We start from the raw sequence: 24,199 nt of genomic DNA, 5'->3' as shown, positions 1-24,199 counted from the left end.
AAAATCTTTAATAGTGAAAATTCTAATGTTAAGACAGCCTTAATTAAAAATGTACATAAATCTGCATCAGAACAAATACTCTATAATGTATATTTAAAAAGCAGAAAAAAGGAAAACATGATCAGTAAGAAAGTAAATAAAAATGTAAACCCACTGGTAATCGTGGATACTAGCCTTGCTGGGAGGTGCCTGGGTTAGTGGCCCACTATCCCAAGAGATGCTCAGTTACAAACAAACCAGATCGACAGACCGTTTAACTCCTAATAGGCTGGACTTGAAGCATTAAGCAGAAAACCTTTCATCTTCTGGAAGTGAAATTACATTCATCTTCTTTATTAAAAAGTTCTTCCTTTGGAAAAAGAAAGTTGATGATCATCTTCTTGAATGGCTGAATGCAGAGTGGGCCGCCTCCCTGCTCCGCTTTCGGCTCATAAAACAGACTCCATATTTTCACACCACTCATGGTCCTGCAGATTGTATATGAACTTGGTCCTGCTGGCTGCGTTTTGGCCGATATCTCTGCCCAGATTGTCCAGGGTGAGGTTGGAAGCGAAGAGCTCAGTGGGGGTCAGGTAGCCCTCGTGGTTCTTGATGTACTTCTTGTAGTTTCTGCGCAGGCACCACCAGGTGGTGCAGTAGAGCAGGAAGGCCATGCTCTTGAGGACGATGGCGGTGCTGACGTACAGCTGCCTATAGACTGCATTGTCATACAGCATGCAGGCCCCCTTCTCGCCACACACGGTGCTCCAGAACAGGCACGTCGAGTCGATCCCTGCACCGAAGATGAGTGGCGGCGGAATGAACCCTACAGAGCACATCTTACTGTCAGGGAAGCCAGCTGCCTCAAGAAATGAATTGATAGACAATTCACAGGGAAGAATGAAAAAGTAAGTTCTGCAGTGGCAGGATAGCAGCCCTGCCCCGGGTGGGACAGTGACACAGGGGTGTATGGGGTGACACAGGGGAGTATGAGGCGACACAGGGGAGTATGGAGTGACACAGGGGTGTATGGGGCGACACAGGGGTGTATGGGGTGACACAGGGGAGTATGGGGCAACACAGGGGTGTATGGGCGACACAGGGGTGTATGGGGTGACACAGGGGAGTATGGAGCGACACAGGGGAGTATGGAGCGACACAGGGGAGTATGGGGCGACACAGGAATCTATGGGGTGACACAGGAATCTATGGGGTGACACAGGGGAGTATGGGGTGACACAGGGGAGTATGGAGCGACACAGGGGAGTATGGGGCGACACAGGAATCTATGGGGTGACACAGGGGAGTATGGGGTGACACAGGGGAGTATGGAGCGACACAGGGGAGTATGGGGCGACACAGGGGTGTATGGGGCGACACAGGAATCTATGGGGTGACACAGGGGAGTATGGGGTGACACAGGGGAGTATGGAGCGACACAGGGGTGTATGGGGCGACACAGGAATCTATGGGGTGACACAGGGGAGTATGGGGTGACACAGGGGAGTATGGAGCGACACAGGGGAGTATGGAGCGACACAGGGGAGTATGGGGCGACACAGGAATCTATGGGGTGACACAGGGGTGTATGGAGCGACACAGGGGTGTATGGGGCGACACAGGAATCTATGGGGTGACACAGGGGAGTATGGAGCGACACAGGGGTGTATGGGGCGACACAGGGGAGTATGGGGCGACACAGGGGTGTATGGGGCGACACCAGGGAGTATGGGGCAACACAGGGCTGTATGGGGCGACACAGGGGAGTATGGAGCGACATAGGGGTCTATGGGGTGACACAGGGGAGTATGGGGTGACACAGGGGTGTATGGAGCGACATAGGGGTCTATGGGGTGACACAGGGGAGTATGGGGTGACACAGGGGTGTATGGAGCGACACAGGGGTCTATGGGGTGAAACAGGGGAGTATGGGGTGACACAGGGGAGTATGGGGTGACACAGGGGTGTATGGAGCGACACAGGGGTCTATGGGGTGAAACAGGGGAGTATGGGGTGACACAGGGGAGTATGGGGTGACACAGGGGTGTATGGGGAAACACAGGGGTGTATGGGGAGACACAGGGGTGTATGGGGAGACACAGGGGAGTACGGGGCGGCACAGGGGTTTATGGGGTGACACAGGGGAGTATGGGGTGACACAGGGGTGTATGGGGTGACACAGGGGTGTATGGGGAATAAGCAGGCTGTGGCCTGCAGCTGGGTCTTACCAAGAAGCCTGAGGAGGAGGAAGAGCACGCCAAGAGCGTATGATTTTAGCTCCGGATTCACCGTCCTGTAGTAAAATCAACAACGACAATAAACTGTGACATCATTTCACTGAAGTGATTCAGATTCTTTCTGGGATGGCTGAGGTTAATACTTAAGGTGAATATATAAATATGAGCAACTGATACCCTTTGTAATTACTGCTTTGTGTCATGCTTTTATCCAAAATGACTTTAATGCATTTGCAGGGATTTGAACCCATGACCTTTGCATCATTAGCTCACCACTCTGTTTGTGGACCTACAGGGGCTTTGTGTGGATGAGTGGGCAGATTCCCGTGTGGAGACCCCCCTTATCCAGCGCAACGGTTTACCGGATGAGGATGATGACGGAAGGTGTTTGGGCCATGGCGCCAATCATGCTGCAGGCGCAGATGACACAGAGGAAGATGAGGAAGGCCTCTTGGCAGCCGGGACTGGGGCATTTCCCCGGGCTGGCTGTGCCACCATCACGGCGTCCGGCGATGCAAGCACAGCCCGTCAGATTCTACAGGAGACGAGGTGAAGATCTATTTAATAGATAGTCACTAAACTTATTCACCTAAGGTGACGACCATAAGAAGATCACGTCCTTTAAAATTCCTCGCAAAAAATGACTTGAGGTGCAGCTTGCAGAGGGAATCAAGCGACGGGTTTTAGTCTGAAAGCTTTAGCAGTAATATTCAGCGTGTCCCTGCTGGGCAGCCATTACAAGCACAGACTGACATTAAACTCCTCTGGCTGCCTGATATTAAACGTCGAGTGCCACACCAGGATGCGATGGCCATCGCGTTTGTTATGGTAATGATAAACAAACACGGAGGACACTCCCCTCACTTATCGCGGGGTTGCCCAGCTTGGAAAAATGGCAGCTGGAACGTTACATGTAAATTTAACCTGAAACAGAATCACCACCCCAAGAAAAGGGTTGAACAACAGCATATAAAGTGGATTTTCAGGGGTTTACTTCAAGTGTTTGTTTCTTATCTGTTCTGCAAGCAAACTGCCGCATAGAAGTGGGATGTGTGTGGTTCATAAACCCGGGGGGGGGGGGGGGCGAGGGGTTTGTACTCACAGCTCGGGTGCAGCCGGCGAAGCAGGCGGACAGGTAGGTGACCCCATCGGAGCCACACACGGGGCTCAGAGACGACGTGTGACACCCGCAGCTGTCCACGCAGGCTGCCTCCGGTCTCCGGCTGGCCTGCAGGCTCCTGACAAGGGCATTGTGTCTCAGGCACAGCTCTGCTTCCTGTGTCTCTCCAGATGTTTGCTTTTCACTCACGATTTCTGCTCAGCTACGAGCCACAGTGCCACACTTTCCCTTTAAAGATTCCAAACTCCCGGAAAATGAATTGTTCGGGCCACAAAATTGACGTAAAATGAATTAAATTCATGCAGCACGCACCAAATATGGTCAGATTTTTGTCTCCCCTGTATGTATTAAATACAGCCCTTACTCGTTGTTGTAAGCCACAGTCACCCCAGCGACTGGCCCTGTGCCGCAGCCGAGGAAGAGGAAGGAGACGTAGCACGCCGTGGATGCCAGGTTCACCATCATGGCCATGCGCACTGCCCCCAGGGCAGACAGGTTCAGCTTCTTCACCAACAGACCCCCCAGGAAAATACCCAGGCAGGCACAGGGGATGGCGGTCATGCCTATAGACCAGCAAGATCAGACACGGTCCAAGGCACGACTCCAACGTCACCATCGGGTCCCGCCGCTCGCCACACATGCAACTAACCAAGAAGCTGATTGGCTGATGAGGTGGTGAGGTTGAACTGCTGCTCCAGGTACTTCCCCAGGAAGGCAGCGAAGCCAGCGACCACGGCGATCTCCATGCAGGCGGCCAGGATGATGCAGGTGAAGACAGGGTTGGATAGGAGGTGCCTGGTCACCATGGGAATCACTGCAGAAAATGGGCAAGGACAGAAGTCTCCAAACACTCATAATATCTGTAAGTTCACACCATTACACCTGCAACATCAGGTATGCATGACGACAGGCATAGGTATCACTCTGTTCCCACAATCCTCTGCTGCTACTGACCTACTGCTGTGAATAAATCTTACCAGACGCACAGTGACCTGAGCATCAAACCATATATGGTTGTACATGCAGACATTTAAATCATGAATGGAAACGCAGGAACTAGGACGGGTCAAACGCAGGTTTCTATTTTCAGTAAGCTTGTTTCGATCAGGACTCACTGCAGGCATAGTAAGAAAAAGCCAGTGAAACAAGAAACCAGAAAGAAACCCGATAATTTAGAGGACTGGCTACAAACATCACTCACTCTTTTTGCCTCTGTGTTGTATAAAACCACCATTACAGACAGGGGAATTGCTACTCTCTTGGGTTTTAAGACAGACAATATGGTATCTTCCGTCCTTTGGTTATTTTTCAAGGGGACTGCAATCTGTTCAGTTCTCCAGCAGGAGGAAACGCGGTTCCCGCCGAACAACTGAAAGGGCATAATGTGAAAGAGCGGACTATGCAGTTATAAGGTGTAATCCATAGGCGTCGCGGAACATCTCAACAACATAAGCAGTATCTTTATAAGTACTGCGAAAGAGTTTTGTGAGGGTATTTTTATCCTGGTACTTGTGACGCTGCTGCTTACCTCTGAGCTGTTCGCAGCAGGACGGGCCGTCCCTGTCCTCCAGGTGGCCCAGGGCACCGTTGCTGGGCCCAGTTCCCTCGCAGTCCTGCGACGGCTCTCTCGGGAGCATGGCGCGCTCGCTGTCACACCTGCCGACTTCCTCGTGCTCGACCAGGGACGGCGGGAAGCCGAACATGGGCAGCGCAGAGGAGAAGAGCAGCACCCCACACAGGATGAAGCCCCCCCACCAGGCCCCGATCCAGCGGGGGTCATCGGGGGTGATGTCCAGCCTGCCTGCGGAGAGCCGTGCCTTTTCACCGCGCCCCCCTGCTCGGATAACTCACACGAGACAGACGTCACCTTCACACAGCTTCAGCTGACTGGGAAACAGCCCAGTCAGTGAATTATTCATACACGCTGGAGGTGCACCTGGCTGTTCACAGCGTTAAATAATCAAGCGATCCTGGGACACAAGGGAGCGCAGGCAGGTTTACGGCGCATTTAAAGCCGCAGAATTTAGCCGGCTTCGACCATTGTTGCACACGTTCTATTTTTAAAGTATATATTGTGTTTAAAATCCTACTTGAGCAGCGCACATTCAGCCAGACTACTACTGGAAAAGGTGCCTGCCATGTAAAAAACATGTGTGCTGGGATTAGATGCCAAGAATCAGAGTTTTTGTACCACAGGGCTTAGTGACTGTGTCTGGCAGCAGGAAGGTGTGAAAACACAGTGTAAGGGCAATTCTACACACGGCGCAGCGATACACAAAGACTCACTGCTGCCGATGAAGACCGCATCCACGTAGATCTTGGTGCAGAGGGACCCCAGGATGAAGCCACAAGCTGGGCCGAAGACAAGCGTTGAGAACAAGATGCCTGGAAGGCATAGATACATGCTGTTATGACTGCAGGAGACAGTACCCAAGGTTCTAGGGCTGAAACGACACGTAGTATTCGTCATGTAAAGTTCAGTACATCATTTTCAGTTCAGTACACACAGTGAAACGAATGAATACATTTATTGACATGAATGGAACCTAATTTCACAGGTAGATGTTCAGCATGGAAAACATTATGCTAATTGTGGCTGTGAGTGGGTCACAGCTAGTGCTGGTACACTCAGTTATAACCGACAGTTTGGGTACATTCTGGGGGTTTGCCAAAAAATGACAACATTAGAGTGACAGCAATTGAGAGGACCAAGGCTGTTTGTCCGTTCTGCTACACCAACGTCGGATATGTTGCTGGAAACACATCTGATGCGCTAACTCATCTGAGACAAGATCTGAGTGTGTGTACAGCTTCTGTGAGTCTCTCTGTGGCATCTAAGACGCTCTTGCCAGAAAATTTAGACTGAGCAAAAAAAAAATATTATGGCTATAGGGCTGTTTATCACTACAAATATCTGACCATACTCAGTAGAAGAGAACATGGGATTTAGATGGGATTTAGTTCATTATGATTGTTATAAAGTCATATTTTTTATTTTTTTGGTAACACTTTACTTTAGGGTGCACAAATAAATAATGTAGTAGTACACTGTTAAATTATCTATTAATCATCCAGAAACTTGCGTACTGATCCCATGTTTATTAATCATTAATCAACCACAACAGTTCATGCTTTTCATGCAGTTACTATATTTGTTCACGGTTTGTACTTGAGTAACAAATGAGTTACTAAGTTACTTGTGCCCCCTCGTGTAAAGTGTTACCCTTTAAAAAAATGACTTTATATATTTATTATCACAATGTGAAAATAAGTGTCTCTTAGGTTTTGTTGTTCAGACCTACTGCCTTTGGTTTACAACTGTGCTTGTAGTTTGAATAATAATTCATTTCAAAACCGAACCCTGAATTTTGTATACTACGAGATTCATTTGCAACACTCAAAAAATACAGAAAACAGGGCAAAAAAAAGGAATTTTGGTCATGCTGCCTTACTTTGTTTATAAAAATGAAAATATGTGTAAATGTATTTTACCAGCATCTTCCTCGGGGCCTGGATTACATTAAAACTATTTATAGATTCCCGACATCAGCCAGACTCAGCAGGCCTCAGCAAGGTGACTCCCATTTCCCCCTGGTTACCCTTGGAGAAGTGAAGTCCGACTGGGTTTCAGTCATAACCACAAATAAACCTTAACAAAACCTAGAGAAGTATCTTGCAGTCTTACATAATACTAGTATTTGCCAGATTTACGGGGTCTCATTCAGGAATTATTAATTAAAGCTATGTTTTGTTGATTGTTATAATAATAATAACAGCAGGCAGCTCATAAAAGGATAGCAAGGTGAAGTCGAGGCAGCCTAATGTTCTCGTTAATGAGCTTTATGAAAAAATATCCCTAGACAGAAATGCACCTCGATGTGACTTCATCTCGTCAAAGTCACCGTCTCGAACAGCCTGTCCGTGAAGAAGCGAAACAAAGCTGAAGACGGAACGCAGAAATCTCCTCATCGCGAGCAGGTCGAGGAGCCGCTGCTGGTCACTTAGTCATAATTCCTCTGACCTTGGAGGGCAGGTCGTCGTAGGACGTTAGTGAAGAAGCCCGACGCAGATTTTGAGGAGTGGCGAGTGCTGCAGGATTTAAGTGTGTCGGCGACATCACACAGGCCAGCATTAAAGGGGGTTGGGGGACTTTATCTATTTTAAGAGGGATTCCCTATGAGAAATCACTCCTCCTTTAGTTCCAAATATGAAGAAACTGATACCTTGGAGTGAAATTATGAGGAGGGAGGAGGAGGAGGGATTCTTCACTTGCCGAACATCTGCTCTGCTGACTAGTGGTCGTTGGTGTTACAGAGTTCAGCTCAGGATACAGGACATATCACTACCATCATCACCACTAGTTACCACACCTATAAGCCACAAATATATATTTATATTTGATCTATATTGCACCAGATACCTGAAGCATACTGACTCCTGCTGGCGGGGCGTACAAACCACAACATGTGCCCCCCAATATTTAATTTGGATTCACCTCCCCCAAGAAGTAGACCTTTGTCTTTACATTATTGAATTGTGCCCCCCCTCCCAATATCAAACTCTCTCCTACGCCATTGCCTGCTGGGGTCTCTCCGTGGAATGACTATGTAAGTGACAATATTGACTTTTGCCACAGGAGGGCGCATTCTGCACAGTGCATGGCTTACAGGAGGCTCATCGCATCGAGGAAGTAAACGGGAGCAGCTGAAATGCCCCTTTGTCAGTGAGGGAAACAGTGTGTGATATTCGATATGGAGGGAGAAAGGACTGCGCAATGTGACCTAAAGCAAAGAAAAACAAATAGCTGGAATCGATTTTGGAATCCCACACTTTTGGCATGTTTTGCTGGAGTGCAGAGGCCTTTTACATGCAATAACTCGGGTCACACATAACAAGCAAATAAATCCAGACAAATGACAGAGAGGCAGGGAGAGCAGAGTGGCTGCCTGACATGGTCAGACAGACACTGAGCTTATGGGGCTGCAAGCTCAGCTCTGAGTAAGGACTGGGTAAAGTGTGATGTCCCTCTAAAGAGAGAGCAGCTGATGGGGCCGGGAGTCATGTGACCATGACGGGCAGTAATGGGCGGGGCTCCAGCCTGCCAACCGCGGAGGAGATGGGAAGGGGTTTCCCTATTAATCTGAAGAACCGAAGGTCCTAAAACTCATTGTTGTTTCAGTGGTGTGCAGTTCAATCTAAATGCCTCCCAGAAGAGCACTAATCAGCATGTTTTAGGGACACCAAGACCTTGGACGGGTTTCAGCCAACCAGAGGGGCTGGAGACACATGAGGTCACTGAGGCCACACCTCACCGTGTCATAACCGTGTCTTTGTGGTGCATCACACACAGAAACACGTATGCAGGCAATTCACAAACGCTTTTAAGGCTGCTAGCGTTAGAACAGGACCATGACAGAAGGAAAGTGAACTATACACACGAAAGCCGAGAGGGAGGCTTACCGGCCCTAATCCTGACCCTAAACTCATCAGACCCCATCCCGGAAGGCCAGGCACAGCGGATGTTGCCCGCAGCTGCTAATTAACAACCAGGAATGGAAAATGTGACTCACATCACCACTTTTCCAGAAGCGGTTGCCTGCACTTTCCTGGAGCTGCCCGCCTCAATTTTGCTGTAAATGGCCTCAGATGAGACAGTGTATAAAGATGCTGTAGATATTGCTGGGATGTGGTTTTCTGTAGGCCAGTAATGAACCATTAAGGAATAAAGACACCACGCTGGTAGCTGTGGGATGGTACAGACTCGGGGGAAGCAGGCTGTCTTTCCCTGCATACCCTGCATCTCCCATGGCTGCTTTTTGAGGTTCTGCTGAAGCTCAGACAGAAGCACCGCACTGCGTTCGGGACGAGCTCGAAAATGCTGAGGCGGAGGAACACCATTTCCCCATAGATCCGGAACGATCCAGAAAAGGAGTACTGCTGCTAGGGGAGGAACCAACGAGCACCGACATCGGCCGTGCCTCCATCAAAGTTCACATCCCCAGTGTCCTCCACAGTCACAGACACCCCCCCCCCCCCCGCCCCCAGGTGTGCGTCCCCTCCCTCTCAGAGCGACCATTTTAGTCTGCCGTCCAGAGAGCGTGACAGCCAGCCAGACGTGTCCAGGTGTGCTATGTTTAGAGTCATCTCCTCCACAGGTCTCTCCCGGGATGAGCAGAAGCAGATACATCCTCACTCGGGCCTACAGGTGGAGGAGGGGCCTCAGCTGACAGCTGGAGGTGCCCCAGACAGCTGCTGTCCAGCATCTTCTTATCACCTCTTTTCTGGGGTCCCGGGGAGGATCTCCACACTCCACTGTCCAGCGGCCCACAGAGACCTGGAGTCTGTATCACAAAGCAGAATTTCTTACTTAGCCGGACAACCTGCCAGATTTAAGGTAGTCTGAGCTAAATGTAAGTGAAGAAAGATAAGGTCCATTTAAACTGGGGTACCTTAAATCTGGCAAGTTATTCGGCTAAGCAAGAAATCCTGTTTCGTAATACAGACCTGACCAATGCTGTGATCAAGACCACAAAAAGGCTCTTACTCCATCAAGGAAGCAGTTTTTTGTTTATAATGGGTTCCTTCTTCAGACTACCTTAAAAGGCAGAGGCCATGCCTGTGTCATTTGCATTTTCTTAACCAGCCTCCACGTCCCAGCCTTGGAGCACATGTGGTTCGTGTTTCTGCCGTGTTTCTCTTACGCCCTCAAAAATCCTATATGTTATGCTCTCTGCACTACATCTTGCCTTTAATTAAATCAGGCAGCTAGACTCTGCTCTCATTGTCTCTCTGTAATTTGTTTAGAGACCAGTGGGAAAGGATCCTATCACCGTGATTCATAACTTAGTTTTTTAATGATATTAATTAAGCCAGAGCCGCTCTCATGCCCCGTTGCATCATGGGTGAGAAAGGACTTCCAGCGTCACATCTGATAGCAAATCAGTCAGATCAGTTATATGCCAAAAAATTCAAGGCCTTCACCATCGAACGGTCAAAAACCCTACGCCGTCATTCAGTGGCAGTTCATCAGTGTGACATTTCTAATATCAGAAACCTTGCAACTTTGACACTTTAAAAATTGGCAGAGTTACCCCTCACAATTAAACAACATTTCACGAATCAACCTCCTTCACTGTTACTGTAAACCTCAGAGTATGGGCTACCCTGTGAATGCCAATGCAGTGGGCACTTTTGGGAGACAAAGACATGATTTATAACAGCTGGATAATGGGGAAATGGTGGGTTTATTGAAACTGCGTGTGAATGAAATACTGCTGTCCCCACACTTAGCCCTGACCTCCAAAAACGTTCCTTCCATAAATCAAAGCACAAGGACCTTTTGGCGTCCATCAGTAGGTGATAGATCTCTGTCTAATACAGTGTCTCTCAACCCGATCCTCAGGGTCCCTCCCAGCTTTCTGTCTGGGGGTGTCCCTGAAGAATGGCTTGAAAAACACTGGTCTAACGGATCCTTATTCCACAATGCAGGTACAAACGTAGGTCACAATGCAGAGGTCAAATAACCTCGGTCATCTGCGCTCCGCTCTCCTGACATCTGAATGATCATTATGGACTTGAGCAGAATGGGGGTGCAGCATTAAGAAATGACCTGCATGAAGTACCTCAAGGGAGGACCAGAATACGACTGAAACATCAGAAACATTACTGCTCCATAGGACACAGTAATACTTGTTACTGGTCTGTTCTTGAACCCCTCTGAACTGTCATTACTGGACTGCTGTTGTATTGGGTGACCTGAAACAGACAGATGGCATGTGTCTGTTGACAAGTACGTCTGCCACTGCAACCTTAAACTCAAGAACATGTAAAATAAACAACTTCGCAGTGCAACATGAGAAATGAGTAAGAAAACATACACAGATTTCTGTTGAAAGTGTCAATATTCAACAATCTGTTACGTCACTTAGCTGACATGCTTGTCCTACTGTTGCACATCTCAATATCACACTGCAGCCACTGAATATTCATTATCAGAGTAAAAGGTGTAAGTGACCCAGTGATCCTGTGACACACAGGAAATGACCCATAACTTTACACCTATAAAAAATGCCCCTACACTAGATGGTAGGCAAGTGCAGAGCCAATATATGTCAGGACACAACTGTCACGCAGAGTGAAGGCGTGCCTGTATCCTGTGGGCTTTGTGATACCTTCCTCTCTGCCCTGCTCTGCAGGACAAGAATAGTGGCAGTTTCAACCACACAGAAGATGCCAGTAGGTGGCGCCAACGGTGGGGTGCAGCTAAGACCGCCCGGCTGCCCGGCCAGCAGGGGTCAGAGGATCAGAACCCAAAGGTGATGCTGATCATTTGCACTCTCTACTGCTGTGGCAGCTGTTTCAATCTGGAGGAGGCAGCAAATCCAAAGCAACTGAAGCAGGCTTTTAGGAGCAGATGGACTTGGCGGGATGGAGGAGTGGTCGGGCACCCGGAGCATGCTGCGCACCTTTGGCTTCCCGTGCTGGAATGAGCCCAGCATTCGCATGGGGACCAAGGCACAGAGCCATTGGCCGTAGCTGTGACAAGGGCTTGATTCAAGTCGCCTGCCTACGGTGGGCATATGCGTGAGCTGATCTGGCGCTAACAGACAGCAAAACAGTCACCATAAACAACAACAAACCGCACACCTTAGTGGGGTATGATGGAGGGGATGGAGGGAGCGTCAGAATTCTGAGCGTCTTTAAGGAGGACTGAACACTTTTTGGTAGACGGAGGTGAAGCCCCATAGCTCCAGCCTGTGTGGGCTTTTCATGTTCTTCACCAGTTTAAGTGGGTTTCCTGCAAGACATGCCTAAAGCACACCACCGCAGCACTAACACCCAGGGTAACACTTGCACTAACGCTCTGTTAGCGCCCATTTCCATGCTCGTCCTCATGCTCGTGCTAACAGCCAGGGTAACACTTGCATTAACGCTCTGTTAGTGCTCATTTCCACATCCATCCTCATGCTCGTGCTAACATCCAGGGTAATGCTAGAGCTAACGCTCTGTTAGCGCCCATTTCCACGCTTGTCCTCATGTTCGTACTAACACTCAGGGTAATGCTAGCGCTAACGCTCTGTTAGCGCCCATTTCCACGCTTGTCCTCATGTTCGTACTAACATCCAGGGTAATGCTAGCGCTAACGCTCTGTTAGCGCCCATTTCCACGCTTGTCCTCATGTTCGTACTAACACTCAGGGTAATGCTAGCGCTAACGCTCTGTTAGCACCCATTTCCACGCTTGTCCTCATGCTCGTGCTAACACCCTGGCTCTTCCTGAATTCACATTCCCTCCAAAATACTACTGGGGTGGTTCCCAGGCCTGGAACATGATCTAGTGTGAGTCACTCAATCAACAGTTCCGTCTGTACTAATTAATTAAGATCTCCGCTAGAATGGAAGCCAGGCCAGTGCGCACAGGGAGTCCCTGGGGCCAGGACCGGAAACGTCGTCCACCACCACGGCCACATCTCACGATGCACCTCATCTGACATAATATCACAGGAACACTGGTCAGTGTTACTTGAGTTTTTGGTACATGTCACCATTTGCGTGTGTTCATACACACACACACACACACAATCACACTAAGGGAAATTTAAGACACACAGACTGCCTGACAAACGGAAGCACAGAAGTACAATAGAGCTACATTTAAACTGTTTAACAGCATTTGATTTAAATTGCCTGCTGCTGGGAACCAATTGAATAGATCTGAAAAGTGATCAATGAGAACTCCAGGCATGTTCAGTCAAACACTAAGGTGACAGGTTAAACCATCGGTCTCAGAAGAAATGTTAAGCTTCTCGTGTTCCTAAGGACAATAACATCTAGAAAAAAAACCAAAAGCTATTGCTAATTACACCAGCTTTAAAGCTAAAGGCACAGTACACAACTGCATGACAATAATGTCATATAAATGGAAGGACAGACCTGCTCAGGGTCAGCCTATGAAGATACAAACCTGCTAGATGAGACGCTCCCAGGTGATGCCTAATCAAATACATGGAAATCCAGATGTCTGCGGCACCACGCAGGGAATCTTACTGCATACATCAGCCAAAAATAACACTGGTCTGCTTGTGTGAACTATATTTAACACCCTTAAGTCCAAGGAGACAGAATATGCTGCAGGCCGGTTTTAGGCATCGCCTGTGATGTTTCATCTACGCTCTGTCAGGCTCAAATCTCAGGATGTCAGTGCCTTTACGGAGATGAAAAGATGGTGGATTTGCGGGGGGATTATTTTCTGTAATCTAGCTGCCTTTTTCTCTCCTCCCGTGCCCCACAGACGAGAGATCGATGACTTCAGGTGAACCAGAACTGGCCGCTTCTGCCCGAAGTTCATGAGAAGCTCAGTGAAACATCCGGCTGTTGTTACACCGGCCCTCACCACCTGTCTCATTGCAATCAGATTTCTACGCTCGCGGTTCACCGCTCACCCAGCGTTAGGTCTGAGTAAAAGTGCCGGGAAGCGACGAGAGAAAAATGTACGTTTTGGGGAAATCAGCACATGTTAGAAGACTGAGAATGAAAACGCTCTGGGTATATAAATAACAATGACGAGAACTGATACACAATCAAACAAGGCCACATTTCTCACATCCTCAGCAGAAGGAATCCATCTGTATCCAGAAGAGGCCTTCATGCCACCTACACGCCACGGAAATTACATTTATGTGGACAGAAAACAGACGTCCATAACATTATTGCGAATTAACCCACATTATTCAGAAAATACAACTATCACATCAAAATACACATTACTCAGTCAATGACAGTAGTGATAAAGAAAAAAACATTTCTGTTAATGACAAGGAAGGGACCAGTCTCACAGGGTTTCTGAAAAAGTTTTACAAAAGTGTTTAAGTTTTAAGAGTTGTATAATATATTTGATGTGGGACGATATGTCCCTCCCAGAAGTCAGGTCACCTTCTCTCTTCCTGCTCCATATTCTCTCAGAATGACCCATTAGAGGGGGTGTGATCGGCCTACGGAGACGCTGCATGACAGGGATACACAGCGGGTCATGATGTCGGCAGCATGCGAGAGCACTGACAGGAAGCGGGAGAGCGGCCGGGATGACCCTGAACCGGGACTGACCAAGGTCAGTAAATTTGCTAACAGAGCTCTGCTGCTTCACTTGGGCATATTTACACACATCTGTAAGCCGGATGGATCATATTATAGGGCACTCAAAAAGCTGACGCAGAGATTAGAGCACTCTAAACAGATTCCTCGCAGAAAGGCATGTAATTTAATAAACAGCCGGTCATTTACGTGAGTGTAGTGGGGCCCCTGTGCTTAACCGTCACAGAACAGATCCACTTCCCTTTAAATCAACAATTAAAGCCCCCGACACTTACTGAGAAATCACACATTTGCATATGAATAGGAACCACATATGGTCTATTAATAACAGCAGTTATTAAAACTGCAGGGGACATGTCGGAGAACACGACGGGAGGGACCGATAACGTCACTTACCCACAATGCCGTGTGCACGATTCCAAAGAGCCTCTGAAGTTCACTCACCTAAGTAGAGGGACGAGTCCTTCCTGCGTACGTGGTCGTCGATGTAGGACACGCCCAGCGGCTGTACCGGGGTGGCCCCGATTCCCAGCAGCACCTGGGCCCCGATCAGTAGCAGGTACATCATGTTGGTGTTGGCTCTGTTCCCACATGCATAGCCAGAGTCCCAGCCTTCCGTCCAGGGGGACGAGGCATTGGAACAAACGTCCCGGCCCTCCTCCGTCCTCCAAGACTCACCCGCCTCGTACTGGTACTGGTGGCTGAGGAACTCGGGCAGGGCCGACAGCAGGGCGCCCAGAGCCATGACCATGCCACCACAGCCAATCAGCCGTGGCCGGTGCGCCCGGGCCCCGAAGTAGCTGACAAATAGGATGAGCAGCAGGTTGCCGATCTCGAAGCTGCTGGCGATGACGCCCACGTCGGCGCTCTGCAGGTTAAACCGCCGCTCCAGAGTGGTCAGGACACTCAACTGAAAGACAGCAGGGAACAAGAGCTCAGGGAAGGAGCACAGTGATGGGAAGCAGATGGGAGAAGGAGGGGAGATACATTCATTCATTCATTAACCTTTATTTTACCAGGAAAAGCGTTGAGAACAGTTTCTCATTTACAATGACGGCCTGGCAAGTGCCAAAAAGGGATTAATGGACTGAAACGGGGTTAACGTGAGCGGCAGACAGCCTCGATACAAGAGGAAGTGACATCAGCACCTAAGCCAGGTGAGGAGAACCTGGAGACGGTGCCGTTTTTGTCCAGGCCCCTACCCTTGAGGTGTGGTGTAAACGTCCCAGCTGGAGGCCCGTGGATTGACGCCTTTCCCCATTTCTAGGGCTTCTATAAGGACACATTTATGAGGCTCTGCAGACCAGGGACTTACAGCACTTAAAAGCCACACACGGCAATTCTGTCCACATTTGCGTGGATCCACAGGATGCTCTGTGTCTCCCAGAATCATAACCGTTAATGTGACCATTACGTGACAGCTACAGAGGGTCATAAAAATACTTCAGCGAGTAATTTCCGAAAATCAGCTACTACGTTATTTTCCAAAAGGCAGACTCTCCTTTATAGGCATCGGAAGCTGCTTTCAATGAGTTCCGGCATTATGACACTTCATACATCTTACTGAGATTCAGACCTTTGCGTTCTGATCCCTGAGTTCTTCTTCATCTATATTATTGCTGCCTTATTAAAACATAACACAATTAAAAAGTAAATACAAACAACACAGATGTACTGACTGAATCTGTCGTATTACTGACAGCAGGAAAACGTGCAAGCACTTGTTTATTCAAAAGGGATGGATTCAGAACATACCCAGAATGCCCTGGGCTCAGGGTTATAGCCTTCAGCCAGGAACACAGTGAGCTTAGTAGAAGTTACCTGCTTACCAGAACAGCTTATGTCATAATGTAGGAATCAACAGGAACAACCAGAGCAAAGCCACCCACACACACAGAACATGTTAACTTCAGACCAACACAACTAAGGGTTGTTTCTACTCTGACACTCTGGACATGCTAATATTTTTTTAAGCCACCCAGACAACACAGAACATGTGAACTTCCAGAACTGTGCGCAGATTTTCCAAGGGGGAGGTGCTTGAATGGGAGGCCAACCAGGAGGGTCCCCCTTAGTAAATATTGCTTAATTCTCAGTTATCAAAAACGGGGCACTTAGAAACTCAAAATGGGGAAAAGAGTCAGGTAAACCCCCATACCTGGGGGGGGGGTGGGGTCAGATTTGAACCCACTTATCCGGAGGTTTGAAGTCACAGTGCTACCCAGTGAGTCATCGTGCCGCTGTCATTAAAATTATGATAAATATTTGAATCTCCTCATTTAAATATTCATATTTACAATTTTTTTCCTCATTAAAAACTCTTGTCAGTTTCTGTTAAATTAGCTTCCTTCATTATGCATGAATCTTGTTGATTAAAATGACAAAATGAAAGACCGACCTCTACCCAAACTCAGCTGAGGGGTCTGCATTACGTCTGTACACAGTGTCTTTTCTGAAAAGCACCGTTTGACTTTTCCTCCCTCTGTGTTCATTTAGCTAATTTCAGTCCATGAGGAGTGAGAGACTCATAGTCAGGTCTGTTATCCCTAATCGATAACTGAGGCGCAAGTACTCATTCGAGGAAAATGGCCTCCTCCCAATCAAAGTCTCACAATCGCCAGGGTCATCACCTCCATGCTGTGCTGAGGCCAGAGCCTCTAGGTGGCGCTGCAAGGCATCACTGTGGTATGGACGGCCCATTACTCTACCACAAAGCTTCTCCAGCCTGTATCCCTCGTGAATCCATAACCTCATTCACGGTGACTCCCACTTTACTGTTACGATATGGCCCACACTTCCGGATGGTTCCCAAGAGTCTGACCCGCCACACTAGAGTCTCAGCCCTACTTCACTCAAGGAAAACGTCTCTCCTGGAGAATATAGAACGCCTTTAAAGACGACGGCTAGGTCTAGCAGAAACTGACCTCCTCGCCCAGTGGTTGATATCTGCTAGGAATTATGGATGAACAACAGCTATACGGCCACAGGGGCAATTTCATTTCTGGAAGATATTTTTAGAAATTAAAGGAGCATATCTTATAAGATTTATGTTTTCTGTTTTGAAAGCAATAAAATGGATTGTCATTGACCACATCTGTGCAGATTCAGGATCTGATAATAGTCTAACAGTGTCACAAATCAGGCTGTTAGTCATCTCTCTCTTTACAGTCCCCCTTGAGATACAGTCCTAATGAAATGGCTTCCTGTCTTACAGCTTCGTATCATATTCTTAGGCTTAAAATAGACACTGGCTCTGATTACTATTCACCTCTAAAATGGATCTTAATTTTACTTTTCCAGATGTTCATTACTCCATTTTGAAAAATGGTAAAACTTGATAAATGAATCGGGAAAGTATGACTGGTGAGCATAAGAACTTTTGACATCGCTTATAGACAGCTGAAGAATCTCTATTTAATGCCTATTCTATCAAACATATTACAAATGTGTTAATTAATCTTGAAAACGTATCACTGCTGTAAACCTTCTCAGGTGGTTTGGTTCCTGGTGGCTGCTCAATGGCCTTAAAACTAGTGATGTAGGACTTGCTGTCCCCATCATGTAGATCAGGCCTCAGGTTTCTGAGAATCATGTCTGAGGATTATGGTTTAGTCAGTTACTGTCGCACCAACCCTCCTCAACCTATAGGGGGCAGAGACAGGAAACAGTCCGTAAAAGTCATCAAAGGGTCACAGGGACCTGATGCCTGCTGTCAGGACCATGCAAATGTCCAGCCGGCCAATGATTCAGGTACAGACCAATCTCCTTGGTTTGATTTCGGGAAGCACCCAAATGACAAATTTGCAAGCCAAATGTAACCACTGGATGCCTAGCATCTACCACAGAGCATCTGATGGTTTAGGCTGGTTAGATTTAAGACTTTTTAAGTTTCACAGATTGCTTTAGATTGTTGGTGTTTTTTTTTTTGCAGCCACCCGGTGTATGGGATTCCACAGCACTGACTTCCATTATGCCGAGTTTGAAGAATTTCCTTCGCGGTGTAAAATAAGCCACATAGTCATTATCTTTAATACTGCAAAACAAACGCAACGCAAGACACTGTAACAACATACTTCATCAAAACTGAATTTTGACCAACATTGGGTCTCTTAGGCTCTGTTTTACCTCATGACACCCAGTTATCTTAGTCCAACTGTGCTCGGTTTTGGAGAAAACACTATAATTTACCTACCTACTACACATTTGGGTGGAGGGTGAAAAAAGCTTTGCAGCCCTATCTCTCAATTTCAGTGTCAACAAAGTTGCTGTGTTTAGCCTTTGTAGGCCAGACCAGGGGGGTATTCCATGAAAGTAGCTAAAAAAAAAAGGCAGACTTTCCCGAAAAAGTCAGACTCAACCTACCTCCATCTCTAAACTTAGCCTCACGTCGTTCCACGAACGCAGTTCAATTTTAATTAATCAAGGTTCATTTAAAACAGACTTGCATAGTCTCACTTAGTGCGCACACCCGCGATATTTAAGAAGCCCAAATAAATGGATGAAGGATAGATCGACCAAATGAGTCGGAAAGCCTGTAAAACGAGAGCGGTGTTTCTTTCCGCCGCAGAATAAACGCTGCTGATGGAGCTGTATGAAAAATACGAAGATGTAATCGTTAAAAAAAGGGAATACTGTGGCCATAAACACATCCAGGGAGTTGGCTTGGCAATGAATTGCAGACAGACTAAATGCATAAGTTACGCAAATGGTACAGGTGCTTAGTACAGTGGCATGGTGGTACGGTGGTTTATGCTGTCGCCTTGTAATGCGAAAGTTGCTGGATCGATCCCCATAGCCAACGGGGAGCCTTCTGGGTTGATTTCAGTCATTATTACTTTATAATATTATTTGATCTCCGTAAAATACTTTAAATCAAATCTGCGTGAAATGTTCTGCACAAATAACCGGATATTGTCTTTGCTATTTTAGTAGTATACTTTCAAAGTATACAGTAAATAAAAATATAAAGATATCTTCCTGTTCATATTATTTTAACGGATTTTTTTTCCAATTACAGTCATTGCATTTCATGTTTCACCTTCGTAATATGCGTACCTTTTATTTTGCAGTAAAATACCGTTATAACGGACTTCAAGGAACCTGGCAAAACAGTCCGTTACATCCAGAGTTGCTGTATGCCCAGAACACAACTACAGGACTCCATTTACTCATGCCACACCTCAGCAGAGACACTTGTGGTATAGATTATTATATTGTAAATGTAGTAATCCAACTTGACGTGACCAGATGCGTGACTATTAATAACCCCGACTACATACTTATCTGAGCTGGATATCACCGGCACGCCACACGCCATGTAGGCGGAGCTGCATGTCCGTTATAGCCGAACAGAACTACAGCTAAAAGCGGCCCTGGGGACCAAATTGTTTGTCCATTATAAGCGAAATTCCGTTATATGCGAGTCCGCTATATCCGATGCTTTTTCTGAATGTTCGTAAAGGCGCACGGCAGGTGTTCCGGGCAATTCGGTTTCCCTATGTTTCCCCTGTCTATCAGGAAATAATGTTTCCCCTAATATTAAAGCAAAGAGGTATGTGAAATGTCTGAAAATCACTCAGGTACATTATTACATGTGAATACAGTATTGTTATTAGTACCGAGGCCCAGAGTTGCTGTAGTGTATACCTGTTTTAACAGGGGGGAACCAAATATCCTGGATGTCTAGGAAATAATGTTTCTCGTAATATTTAGGTAAATATGTATGGGAGATGTCTGAAAATCACTCAGGTACATTATTACATGTGAATACAGTAGTCTGTCACGCATGATATAGTCTTATAAGCAATAGCCTACTATACCGTTTTCATCAAGAAATATGTCTATCCAGCGAATTAAATACTTTCATTTATTATCTGTAAAAACAAAAAACATCGAAAAGGCATGTGATGTTTTAAAATATAGGCTATGTGTTGTTTACCTCAAGAGCTTCGTAAAAAGACATGAAAAACAATGGCGAAACCGTGAACAAATCAGCGCGCGACAGGGGAAACATAGGGAAACTGAATTGCCCGGAACACCTGTACCAGCGGACCTCGTCCCTTATAGACGATATTCCGTTATAAGCGAGTCCACCATAACGGGATTTTACTGTAATTATTTTGGAATTAATTAGAATGCTAAAACGTGATTTTATAGGCTTTATTATTTTGATTATGTAGCAATCTCAGCTCTGTTCTCCATAGGCTATTATGGAAATATCACGCAGAGGATTACTTCCGAAAAGATGGTTTTCATTCTCTGCTTTCTCGTCTTGCTTTTACTCACAGCACTGACTACAGGGTTCCGTTTTTTTATATACGTATATACAAGACTCACTCTCCCGCTAACTCAAAAAAATCATGTCATTTTGGTACACCTTACAGATTAACAAAAAAATCAATCAGATAATGTAAAATATAATGTCAGATGAGGACATATAATTCAACAGATTACATGAACATGAATAGTAAGATCGCGGAATTTCGTCCGACGGAACGATCTTTTGGGAATCTGTTCCCACACGTCGGACGTTTTTTGAGACAATGCTAAACTAAGCGAGACAGTTAGCCTGGTCCGGTCCAGGCTTGTTCGCAGGCCTAAATTACCATGGTAATTCAGCGGGGATTCATTTAAGACACGTTGATGGAACGGAACTCTCACTTAAGTAAGACTGACTTGTCGAAATAAGTCAGACTTTCCCTTAAGCCTGCATCATGGAATACCCCCCAGGTTTTAACAAAGCTGCAAAACTGGTGTTATCCAAACAGTTTTTGTTGAATTTGCACTTACCAGTACTGAAAATTGATAGATAATGTTATTTACAGGCTATCTTAAAATAATTTCTAATAATAAGTAAGATAGTGTCCTTCCCTCTCTCTGCAAACAAAAATGATTGCTGTTGGTTCCACCGCTGTTATGGTGGGCCACGGTGGTGTGAAGGATAATCAAAGCTGCAGCCCAAAAAAACCTAAGGGACTTCATTGAAGCCCGACTCCAAATAGATAGATAGATAGATAGATAGATAGATAGATAGATAGACCAAGAAAGAATAGGAACCACAAGGAACAGGAGAGCACCTTAGGAGCCAAGACTAAACGGCATGGCCAGCGACACCTGCTGGGCAAACAGGGAACTGAGATAAAGAAGGGGCCAGGACAGGGACCAATCCTGAAAACTGCAGTTAAATCAGTATTATTTTCCAGGTTTGTGTCATTTAAGACATTTTAATACAAATTAAGGTATTTTTTAATATATATTAGATAAATACTTTTCTTTTTAAGGATCTGCGGGCACCCTGTGCCAGCCTAACAGCCCAACAAACTGAACAACACGTCACAATTAAGTTCCATTTTTTTCCCCTGGACTTATGCATAAAAAAATCTTTTTCCTTCAAAAGAAATAGAGCTTGAAGAGAATAAAGGAAAGGAAAAAGAAATGAATATTTAAGACATCTTCTGAAACCACTTGAAATTAACCTGTCAAATAAGGTCAAATCACACATCAAAATAACCTTTGAAAGTAATAATAGGGACTTTGAATACTGTTATTATGGGGGGCAAGTTGTTTCATGATGGGGGTTCCCAGCCCTGCTGTGTGCGGCAGTCGTGTCATTTGGGGTTCCTCCTGTGGTCCATGCAGTACATGTGCCCTAAGACGGTCAGGCATCCCATGCAGAGTACTGCCCTGCCTTGTGCCCTGTGTTTCCCGGTACAGGAATTTAAGAATTATGTGTAATAATCTGGATTTCCTTGTGGTCAAAGTGGCTCCATTCGTCAGAATCCTATGTGTTATATACAAAAAGTATTGTTACTATATATTAAGGATAACTATAGAAGAAATGAGACAGATAGTTATATGTGTCTGACTTGAAGCCAATTGTTTGTCTTCATCAGTAATACTGACGTATTTCTTTAAAAACGTACATACTGTTTAAAAGGCCTAATGTACGTTAATGGCACTCATTAACAAGGTCATACATTTGGATATGGACGGTAAGGACATGTCAATACCAATATTGCGGGAGTACCGTGTATGTTTAAGGGGCTAATTTGGTTACTACCAGTAAGGAAACCATACCTACGACTTTGCTCTTTAACATGTTTAAATATTTCTTCAGTAGATAGTTCATAGGTAGGGTACAGAAAGTAAAGCACCCAGACTTTATGTGATTCAAGTGAATTGTTTCAGTGGTAAAACAAAAATCTATCATTCTATCATCTATCACTTTCCCAGCCACTTCTTGCGATATATATAATATAAATTTCATCCTTATATTGGATTTGATTGTGGTATGTTATATAAAACCGCGCTTAGGTGAACTTCACAGGACCCTCGCAGTTATACGACATAAACACCGCAACATTTCATCGTATAAAAAAATAAATTATGAAAAAAGGAAAATTAAAGGCATGCTTCGCACAGAACAGCTTCCAATAATAGCCCTTAATCTACAAGAAAAACGGACATATAAAGTTTAATGCGTGGTGAAACACCGCATCCGACCGCACATTTAACCCAAGACGCGTCACTTTGACTTCCCGCAATGATCACGCAACATTCCCGCAGGAGCCAAAACTGCGCAGCCTGCAGGTCGCGGTGGACGGGGATGAATCGACCGGCGTCCGAGCGGCAGCTGGAGGACGGAAAAGCAGCATTAAACCTTATCCCAAGTTCCTTGGCATGCCGATGATGCGGTTAGACTAAGGACTTGCATCATCAACCATCCGCGTTTACGTTTCGCCAAGTCATAAGCCATGCCACATAAACAGCCCTAAAAGGGATATGCAAAGCATGCAAACATGAAGGAAAAGACCACACTCACCAGGTATGCCCCAACCGTGCCCTGCGCCAGCATCAGCGCACATTCCGACACCAGAAATATCTTTATATTTGAGAAGCAAGACGATTTCTTCTGGTCGTCATCCCGCTGACTGTCCCCGCTACTCCTCTCCGGACACCTCTCATCCTTCAGCTGCATGCTTTTATATGGCGTTTGCTTCTGCTTAATGTTGTAAAGTACAGAGATGACGGCGCAGGGTTCGTCTCTGCCCCGCGTTCAGCGCATCCCGCGGCCGGCCGCTTATTCCTCTTCACCCCCTTCCACCCCAACCGTGCACATCCCGCAGCCAGCAGCTATAACTGCAGTTTTATAGGCAGTTAATAGACCTCCGTCCCTTGGCAGCTTCTAGACATTGTCGCCCCGACGGCAAATAAGCAGCAACGCAGGACCTGACATCTCCTCACTGTGTTTCTTGCTGATACCGGAGAGTGGAGGACGCCGCTTTTTTGTGAAAAGCGGCATTTTTTTCGGGGAAAAAGTGCATCCTCCAAAGAGCCCCGTGATTGTGGAGGAGCCGTGTCTGCTCGGCGTTTACATGAGAAGTTGCTTAAGGTATGAGCGCTACATGCTGGACGCCCGCACTGTCGTCCCCCCAGCTTGCCGACAGGGGCGCTGTGCACCCTGCACCAAACGCTCAGCAGCAGGACCACAGGCTGCCAGGAAGCGTCTCCTTCATCCCTAACCTCAGCGTCTAATCTCTATCTCAGCTTCCTGCTCAGATATAACTAACGAGCATACCTGCATTAGCGGGATATTTCTGTTTATGCGTGTTTCTTCCGCTGACGAGTTTCTCTGCTTTATGTTTCTGTTTGTTTTAGGACAAATGTGCCTTTACAGCAGGTTTGTGTAGCTTCAGTACTGTAACTATTGAAGCCTATACCATAAAAAGGATTTTACTTTAATTTGGAAGCTATTATTTGTGATGTCCTAATGT

The 24,199-nt window shown here is 46.4% G+C and overlaps 1 protein-coding gene across 2 annotated transcripts; it reads right to left on the bottom strand.

Annotated features, from left to right (window-relative positions):
- On the bottom strand, positions 1 to 23,934 carry LOC111845097 (solute carrier organic anion transporter family member 3A1-like). 2 transcript variants are annotated; one of them, XM_023814217.2, is made up of 10 exons: positions 23,248 to 23,934; positions 14,871 to 15,336; positions 5,623 to 5,721; positions 4,865 to 5,137; positions 3,986 to 4,150; positions 3,701 to 3,899; positions 3,319 to 3,454; positions 2,579 to 2,751; positions 2,208 to 2,272; positions 1 to 805 (listed from the first exon to the last, which is right to left on the bottom strand). In XM_023814217.2, exons 1-10 carry the CDS (start codon positions 23,401 to 23,403, stop codon positions 429 to 431), a joined length of 2,109 nt encoding a protein of 702 aa, XP_023669985.1. In that variant the 5' UTR covers positions 23,404 to 23,934; the 3' UTR covers positions 1 to 428. The 2 variants fall into 2 exon arrangements, with proteins under 2 accessions (XP_023669985.1, XP_023669986.1); XM_023814218.2 differs by lacking the exon at positions 23,248 to 23,934 and adding an exon at positions 19,706 to 20,944.
- Positions 23,935 to 24,199: the final 265 nt, after the last annotated feature.

Source organism: Paramormyrops kingsleyae, chromosome 11, assembly GCF_048594095.1.
Source record: "Paramormyrops kingsleyae isolate MSU_618 chromosome 11, PKINGS_0.4, whole genome shotgun sequence".
In the NCBI taxonomy this organism is placed as follows: domain Eukaryota; kingdom Metazoa; phylum Chordata; class Actinopteri; order Osteoglossiformes; family Mormyridae; genus Paramormyrops; species Paramormyrops kingsleyae.
Note: the sequence above shows the minus strand (reverse complement) of the source record. Positions and strands in the feature narration are given on the sequence as shown.

Coding starts and splice junctions, on each gene's coding strand:
- LOC111845097 (XM_023814217.2), bottom strand. CDS start 23,403: ATGCAGCTGAAGGATGAGAGGTGTCCGGAGAGGAGTAGCGGGGACAGT. Junction 15,337..23,247: donor GCACGGTTGGGGCATACCTG/GTGAGTGTGGTC, acceptor GCTGTCTTTCAG/TTGAGTGTCCTGACCACTCT. Junction 3,900..3,985: donor ATCAGCCAATCAGCTTCTTG/GTTAGTTGCATG, acceptor GCTGGTCTATAG/GCATGACCGCCATCCCCTGT.